Below are 9,179 nucleotides of genomic sequence, written 5' to 3' on the forward strand. Positions count from 1 at the left end.
ACAAGAAGAAAAAAGAAAAATAAATAAAATAAAAAACTATATATACATATACATGCCTAAAAGCATATATATATATTTATATGGCAGGAGGGTGGGACTTCAGTAGGAATATATGTATTGCAATATATTGCCAGGACATCAGGTGGTGCTGTAGTTTTAGGGGACAGACAATACCATTGATAACCTCTCTCTAGAACCCAGGCATAGACCAGATCCCCAACTTAATTGTTCACAGTGATTGCCTGATTATTTCCTCAGCATTCAGGTTCCACCAGGTTGGGAACTCAGATCTCTCCAGAATCCTTCAGAGGTAGGTCTCACTGTGACTCTTAACAATAGTTCTCCTGGGATGCTGGAGTCCCTGAGCCTATCTGGACAGGAGGATCGATCCTAGCAGGCGGAACTAAAATGGCTATATTCCTGTAGGCAAACCCTCATGACCTTCTCATGACCTTTCCATAATAGCCAACCCCTTGCTGCCAGGACCGTCTCAGAATGGCCACCTCTACAGCTGCCAAACCAGTGGCAAATCCACTCCAGCCAGCCCTCAAATCTGGCTGCTATATACCCACTCTTCTAGGCAATCCACTCAATGCACTTCCCCTGAGAACCGAAAACTGCTAAAAGGCTTCCTCAAGTCCTGGACCTCAGGGATCCCAGGTGGCCCTGGTAGCTCGGGCCAGTAGCCCGCACAAGACTTGCCTAGTGTGTCCACCCCATGGCTCCAGTTCATATACAGCAGTCAGCACCCCACCGCCTTGCAGCACACCCCGACCCACAGCTCCAGGCAAAATCTCTTCACCAAACACCCCCTTCCCCCAGTAACTCTTTATTTCTCAGTTGCTCTAGAAGAGCTTGGCCTGATGGTCTTTCTGATTCATGATCTTGCTCCACCTTCCCTTATAAAACTTAATAAAAGTTTCTGATGACAGTGACCATATGTAGTCTTAAAAAGTACAAGATATTTTACAAAAGAGAGATTTAAAATACCAAGTATGAAAATACCTCAATGCAGACGTGATGCATTCCTCCAGTCTTGTTTTTCTGCAGAAAACCTGCAATTGGACTGTTACTTCCCAGTGGATGAAGCAGTTCCATCTTGGTATTTTCCAGGTTGACAAAAACAACAGATACTCCGTGTTCAGGAAGAGGGACCACCTCACTTACCTGGGCCCCCAGAACATTCTTATAAAATGTTGCAGCCTTCTCCAAATCTGGCACTGCTACGGCTACATGATTGAGTCTACCTAGGCTCCACACGGGATCCGCCACATGGTGCATGGGCTGTGACGTGAAGAAAGCTCTTAGTGTTGGAACTGAAGTCTGGAATCTGGAAAACAGTCCTGAAAAATTGAACACCTGTTGATATCTTTCTTTTGAGAATTAATGAACTTCTGAATTGAATTTTAAAAACAAGACAAATAATATACCCCAAAATTCTTTTTAATTATTGAAATTAAATTAGAGTAGATAAATAGAAAAACAATTACTCACTCTGCTCTGTCCATTTAAATAAACATCTGAAATTTAAAAGCTAATTTCTGAAGCAGGACACAGTGGCTCACGCTTGTAATCCCAGCACTCTGAGAGGCCGAGGCAGGTGGATTACCTAGGCTCAGAAGTTTGAGACCAGCCTCAGCAAGAGCAAGACCCCACGTCTAAAAAATAGCCAGGCATTGTGGCAGATGCCTGCAGTACCAGCTACTCAGGAGGCTGAGTTAAGAAGATCGCTTGAGCCCAGAAGTTTGAGGTTGCTGTGAGCTATGACACCAGGGCATTCTACCGAGGGTGACAAAATGAGACTTTGTCTCAAAAATAAATAAATAAATAAATGCTAATTCTGAGTTCCAACTAAATTTTGAACTAAGAATGGCACTTTTCACAATAATTTATATTTACAAGTAACACTCAAAGGACAGCTGCATATCAAGAATTATTTGGTCTTCTCTTCATTTCACATAAGTAAATTTGAATGTGACAGCGAAGCAACGAACATTTCATGGTAAGACCAGGTGATTTTCTTCCCTCCTTATACTGAATTTTTGTCTTATATTCTGTAATAAGTTCTTTAAAGGCATAACCATACATTACTTTCTTTTTTTTTTTTTTTTTGAGACAGAGTCTCACTTTGTCACCCTTGGTAGAGTACCAGGGCGTCCTTAGCTTACAGCAACCTCAAACTCTTAGGCTTAAGTGATTCTCTTGACTCAGCCTCCCGAGTAGCTGGGTCTACAGGTGCCTGCCACAACACCTGGCTATTTTTAGAGAGGTGGTCTCGCTCTGGCTCTGGCTGTTCTTGAATCCGTGAGCTCGGGCAATCCACCTGCCTTGGCCTCCCAAGTGCTGGGATTACAGGCATGAGCCACTATGCCTGGCCGTACACTACTTTTTAATACATGTTTTATTTGAATAATTATCAACTATAGAAAATATGTAATAGTTGGGGAGAAACAAGCAAAGATCAAGAGGGGGCCAGGTGCAGTGGCTCATGCCTGTAATCCCAGCACTCTGGGAGGTCAAAGTCAGTGGACTGCCTGAGCTCACAGGTTCAAGACCAGCCTGAGCATGAGCAAGATCCCCATCTCCAAAACTAGCTGGGCGTTGTGGCGGGCACCTGTAGGGCCAGCTAAGCGGGAGGCTGAGGCAAGAGAATCGCTTAAGCCCAAGAGTTTGAGATTGCTGTGAGCTGTGTCACTACGACACTCTACCAAGGGCGACATAGGGAGACTCTGTCTCAAAAAAAAAGAAAGAAAGAAAAAGTCAAGAGGATATTTAACTCAGGAGATATTTTTCCATTGTTTCTTTTTATAATTTCAAAGCATCAGAGGCAGAACTGCCCCCGAATGTGAAGAAATCCTCTTTCGCTCAGCAGCTGAAGGTGGCAAGGTCTTCTCTCCACAGATGACTCTGCTTCCCCACTCCCCAAACATTGGACTTGAAAAGCCAGATTCCCCCCAGAAGGAAAACTGTGTATATGGATGAGGTTTAAACATAATCTCATAAAACTGCATCATTTAATAAAAAGAAATAGCAAAAAGAGCACATATTTTATTTTTTTTAGACACAGGGGATTACTCTGGCACCCAGGCTGAAGTCCAGCGGTGCAATCATAGTTCACTGCAGCCTTGAACTCCTGGGCTCTATCGATCCTCCTACCTCAGCTTCCTGAGTAGATGAATTACAGAGTACACTGCCATACTTGACTAATTTTTTAAAGTTTTTGTACAATTGGGGTCCCTCCATGTTACCTAGGCTGGTCCCAAACTCCAGGACTCAAGTGATCTTTCCACCTCAGTCTCCCAAAGTGCTGGGATTACAGGCATGAGCCACTGTGCCCAGCTCAAGAACATGTATTTTAAACAACAGGTTTTTAGGCTCAGTGCCTGTAGCAAAGTGATTATGGTGCCAGCCCCATATACCAAGGCTGGTGGGTTCACTGGCGATTTGAACCTGGCCTGGGCCAGCTGAACAACAATGACAACTGCAACAAAAAAATAACCGGGCATTGTGGTGGGCGCCTGTAGTTTCAGCTACTTGGGAGGCAGAGGCAAGAAAATCGCTTAAGTCCAAGAGTTTGAGGTTGCTGTGAGCTGTGATGCCACGGTACTCTACCCAGGGCAACATAGTGGGATTCTGTCTCAAAAAAACAAAAAGAAAAAACAAAACAAAACAAACAAAAAAATAGGTTTTTAGTTAGCTCTGAATGAAAAACACTTCAAACAGTATTTAGAATTAGAGACCTTCCACTGACAAAAAAATAATTCTCCTTAACTGAAATTTTTGATAACAAGGAAGTTAAAGTGACACTTTTTTAAAGATCATAAACCTCATGGTCAAAAGAAGGCAAAATTCAGTGCAGCGCCTGTGGCTCAGTGGGTAGGACGTCGGCCCCATATACCGAGGGTGGTGGGTTCAAACCCAGCCCTCGCCAAACTGCAACAAAAAAATAGCCGGGCGTTGTGGTGGGCGCCTGTAGTCCCAGCTACTTGGGAGGCTGAGGCAGGAGAATCGCTTGAGCCCAGGAGTTTGAGGTCGCTGTGAGCTGCATGGCACTCTACCAAGGGCGATAAAGTGAGACTCTGTTTCTACAAAAAAAAAAAAGGCAAAATTCAACCTAAGATCGTCTTCTGCTCTGCCCCAGACTATGTTATTGATTACTGAAACACCCAAAGGTTCTTATCACAAGTAGGTTAACAGCCCAGTTCTATGAATTCATCATAGAAATGGTATATACAACTAAAACTAAAATTCAATCAGATGAATAGTTAATCCTTACTAGATATAATGTGCTCTGATATTTTCTATTCTATTTCAGTTTTTAAAGTATAGTTACTACCCACTAAATATCTCACTTGGTTTGTTGTAAAGACTGCATAATTGGTGTAAAAAAAAAAAAAAGTAACACAGTGCCAGAAATATACAGTAGGTGCAGAATAAATTCAACAATTCTTATTGTTAATGACACACAATGATTGTTTGCTAGACGTACGGCAGAGTTAGCTGTGGAGACCAAGAAACCATCCCATCAGGACATGGTGATAGTGAATTATGAAAACGCTAACAATCAACAAAAGCACCGATGCTCTTCCCTTCTTTTTTGCCTCTACTGCAAGTATAATTTGCAAGGAAAGTTCTGCAGATAAAGAATCAGTGAACGTTAGGATAAATATGCACATTAAGAAGTTGTTTTGTCTGTGAAATTTCTGAATTTTGTCTGCCAGTATTACTTCTACAAGAGATGGGACAGGTAGAGGTGCCCTAACAGTTGTCCTGATAACAGGAAAGGGACATGAGGAAATGTCAAAAAACAAATAATAGGATGTCCCAGTGAAGATTGAGTTTTACGTCCCATGCTAGTTTTAGGGGATATTTCAAAACTTATCACTGAAGAGGAGGCCTGACCATCAGGCTACAGGAAGCCTCAACTACAGCCTTTCTTTCTTTATAGCTTCCTCATCATTTGGTTCTAAGTGCAAGAAGAGAAAACACTTATTAGAATGACTGGTTCTTTTTTTGTTTTAATTGAAATCAAAATCTCTTTTGTAGGGGGCACCTGTGGCTCAAAGGAGTAGGGCGCCGGTCTCATATGCCAGAGGTGGTGGGCTCAAACCCAGCCCTAGCCAAAATAAAAAGCAAAATCTCTTTTGACAGAAAGATAACAGCATTTTCACATATTTTATAAATTAAGTCCTTGAAGCTACATAGATGTGTCTTCCCTCCAGAGATGTGAACTCGCTTGAGAAAGGAGATGCCGCTTTTATTGGACTTATTTAGTCCCTGGACCAGACATTCTGGGGATAGGATAGGAAAAAATACAGTGATAGCAGTGAGAATTCAATATTTCTGCCTCTTTAAACCAGTGGTGGCTCAGGCCTATAATCGCAGCACTCTGGGAGGCTGAGGTGGGTGGATTGCTTAGCTAAGAAGTTCCAGACTAGCCTGAGCAAGAGCAAGACCCCATCTCTAAAAGAGCTGGGCGTCGTGGCGGGTGCCTGTAGTCCCAGCCAGTTGGGAGGATGAGATAACAGCATCGCTTAGATCCAGGAGTTTGAGGTTGCTATGAGATATGATGCCATGGCACTCTACCAAGGACAACACAGTGAGACGCTATCTCCCACCCCACCCCCAAAATATATATACACACGTACGTATATATGCATAATTTATATACTAGAGTTTCACCCACTCGAAGTGTACAATTAGTTCAGTGGTTCTTAGTATATTTAAAAAGTTGTGCAACCTTCACAAAATCTAACTTTAGAACATTTATTAAGTTTTTAGTTTGAATTTTGCATTTCTGGTTTAAGGAGATATTATGGACTAGCACTTTAGAAGGCTGAGGTAGGAAGATTCTATTTGAGGCCAGAAGTTCAAGACCAGCCTGGGCAACATGGAGAAAATACCTCTCCACGGAAATAAGAAAAATTACTCAGGCTTGGTGGTTCATGCCTATGGTGCCAGCTATTTTGGTGGCTGAGGCAGGAGAATCATTTGTGCCCAGAAGTTCAAGTCCCAGCTATTTTGGAGGCTGAGGCAAGAGAATCATTTGTGCCCTGGAGTGAGCTATGAACATGTTACTGCACTCCAGTCAGGGCAATGAGGAGAAACCCCATCTGTAAAAAATTGAAAAATAATTAAGGAGACCTCAGAAAGTCATTCATCAGAAGTGCCTTTAAGTTAGTTTGGTAAGAAACCTGTAAGTTTTCTTTTCAACATTCAACCAGTGAATTTCACAGCATCCTATGTGTATTTTCAACTTGTTCCAATTTTTTAAAAAAGCATTTTTAGAGACAGGGGTCTTGCCATGTTGCCCAGGGTGGTCTTTATCTCTAGGCCGCAACTGTTCTTCCTACTTTAGTCTCTCTAGTAGCCGGGATTACAAGTATGAACCACCTAGCCTGGCTGATCCAAACTATGAACAAAAATAATTTTTTACTCATCATAGTACATTAAATATACTTTGTTTCTGTAATAAAAGCCAATCTTCCTGGCGAGATATCTCTTGGCTGTAATTCCAGTACTTTGTGACATTGAGGAGGAAGGACTCCTTGAGGTCAGGAGTTTGAGACCTGCCCTGGGCAATATAGAAAGACCACATCTCCACAGGGGGAAAAACAAAAAATAAAACTAGCTGAGTATAGTGGCACATGCCTGTGGTCCTAGCTTCTTGGGAAGCTGAGGCAGGAGAACTATCTGAGCCTAGGAGTTTAAGGTTATAGTGAGCTATGATGATGCCAAACACTCCGGCCTGGGCACTGAACTCCTGGGCACAAGTGATTCTCCTGCCTCAGCCTCCAAAATAGCTGGGACCATAGGCATGCACCACCAAGCCTTAGTCATTTTTCTTATTTTTGTGGAGAGGCATTTTCTCCCATGTTGCCCAGAGTGAGACCCTGTCTCAAAGACAAAAACAATCGAGCGGTGCCTGTGGCTCAAAGGAGTAGGGCACTGACCCCACATGCCGGAGGTGGCGGGTTCAAACCCAGCCCCGGCCAAAAAAAAAACAACAACAACAAAAAGAAAAACAAAAACAATCCAAAAAGGGCCATAACATAGAATTATCATACAATGCAGCAATTCCACTTTTTGGTATACACTCAAAAGAAAGGAGGAACCTACATTTGAAATTTGAAAATTCACGTTTGTAGACGTATTGTTGACAAGAGCCAAAAGGTAAAACAATCCAAATGTCCACCAAGAGGTAAATGGATAAACACACAAAGGAATATTAAGTCTTAAAAATGAAGGAAATTCTGACACATACTCAACATGGATGAACCTTGAAAACATTATGCTAAGTGAAACAAGTCAAAAACAAAAGGAGTATGATTTTACCTATTTAAGATATCTAGAGTAGGCAAATTCATACAGAAAGTAGAATGTCAGGTGGGGGACAGAAAGTGGGTGTCAAGGCTTGGGGGACGAGGGGAATGGGCAGTTTTTAATAGGGATAGAGTTTCACCCTGGAAAGATGGAAAAAGTTCTGGAGATGCATAGTGGTGATGGTTGCAAGACGAAATGGGCATACTTATTGCCAGTGAACTGTACACTAAAAAATGGTTTAAATAGTACATTTTAAGGCCGGACGGGGTGGCTCATGCCTGTAATCCCAAGGCCGAGGCAGGTGGATCGCCTGAGCATGAGTTCCAGACCAGCCTGAGCCACAGCAAGACCTTGTCTCTAAAAATAGCTGGGTGGCTGGCGCCTGTATGCCCAGCTACTCAGGAGGCTGAGGCAAGGGGATCACTTGAGCCCAAGAGTTTGAGGGTTGCTGTGAGCTATGAGGTCACAGCACTCTACCAAGGGTGACAAAGTGAGATTCTGTCTCAAAATAAATAAATAGATAATACATTTTACATTACGTGTATTTAAACATAATTTTAAAAAGTGGGGCCATTAAGGTTCAAGCATCCAAAGTAGGATAAATCTATGCTGGAATTGCATGACACTGGAAAAAAAATAATAAAATAGAATAGGATAAATCAAAACCATATAATTTTCATTTTCCTTTATTCCAAGGTATGTATGTAAGTTACAAAACAAACATGTATCTTTATCAGTATTCCGTTCTAACAATAAGCATATGACTTACTGGAAGTCATATTCCCTTCCCCAACCAGCAACCATTAAATTAAAAGCATGCAGTTCTAAAACCACACATTTAAAAATGACTTTACCCTAATATTCAAGTTTTTATTCATATTTTTACTGTCAGATTTTGTGTGCATCATATAAAAGGCAGTGTGCCTTATGATTAAGAACACAGGTTCCAGTGCTAGAAGGATTTATCTATCCCAAATGTCCTGGAATAACTCTGGGGTTTTGCCACTCGGCACTCTCTTCCTAACAGGGAATCTCCAATGAAAGGAAATACCCTCTCGTGAACAGAGGAAGAAAATAAAAGGATAAAAAGAAAAGACAGTGCGAGAGTAAGAAAACCTAAGTTTGCTGTAATTGAGTCTACTTAAACATTAGAAAAAAATGAAGGTAGAATCCTCCAAGTCCACCTGCTTTTATCTTCCTTGTTTATGTACAAGATGATAAATATACTGGGAGCAGGTGGAAAAACACTCTTCCGGTATTCGTTAAGCCACTGACCTTTGAGTGTACTCTACAGGATACCAGACGTGGTTTAAGTTTTTGTTTTGTTTCACAGGCCTGGCTCTCCTTTCTGGTTTGTCCCCAGTCTATTTCACGGTGCCCGGTGAAGTGACCTCGTCCCTCGTCCACTTACTAATCCTGCACTTCTGTCCCAGCCTTGCCGGACGCGCTGGGCAAGTCCTCTCGCTTCTCGCCCACATTAAAAAGCGCAACATCCACTGGGCACATCTCCCGAGACGACAACGAGACTCTCAAAAGTCAAGACAATCCCCGCGGTACGCGGAACGCGCGCGCTCCAGTGCCGCGCTCCGCAGATCCAAGGACTCCTGCCGCCCGCGGCCGCCTCCGCCCTCGGCCTTCCCGTCCCACGCGCCCCGCCCCACGGCGACCTCCGGCCGCGCGGGGTATTCACCTGGGACGCTCGCGGCCGCCGCCTTCAGCACGCGCGCCATCTTGGGAAGCGACCCACTAAGATGCCAACCCGGCCGCAGCGGCTGGGACAAAAGCTGCCTAGGGACCGGGGTGGGGCGGGGGCGGGACTGTAGGGGGCGGGGGCGGGGCTGCGGGTGGGCGGGGTT

The 9,179-nt window shown here is 43.3% G+C and overlaps 1 protein-coding gene across 2 annotated transcripts in view; it reads right to left on the reverse strand.

Moving 5' to 3' along the window:
- Nucleotides 1-9,137, reverse strand: part of MCEE (methylmalonyl-CoA epimerase) — a 37,857-nt gene extending 28,720 nt beyond the window's left edge. Inside the window, exons 1-2 of one of the 2 annotated variants that reach the window (XM_053581970.1) lie at nucleotides 9,014-9,137; nucleotides 1,168-1,343 (exon numbers count right to left, since the gene is read on the reverse strand). In XM_053581970.1, coding sequence (XP_053437945.1) covers nucleotides 1,168-1,343; nucleotides 9,014-9,053 — 216 coding nt within the window. In that variant the 5' untranslated portion in view covers nucleotides 9,054-9,137. Of the gene's footprint in view, nucleotides 1-1,005; nucleotides 1,344-9,013 lie in introns of both variants that reach the window. The other variant, XM_053581969.1, reaches the window with a different exon arrangement.
- Nucleotides 9,138-9,179: the final 42 nt, after the last annotated feature.

The sequence above is a fragment of the Nycticebus coucang genome, chromosome 2, assembly GCF_027406575.1.
Source record: "Nycticebus coucang isolate mNycCou1 chromosome 2, mNycCou1.pri, whole genome shotgun sequence".
In the NCBI taxonomy this organism is placed as follows: domain Eukaryota; kingdom Metazoa; phylum Chordata; class Mammalia; order Primates; family Lorisidae; genus Nycticebus; species Nycticebus coucang.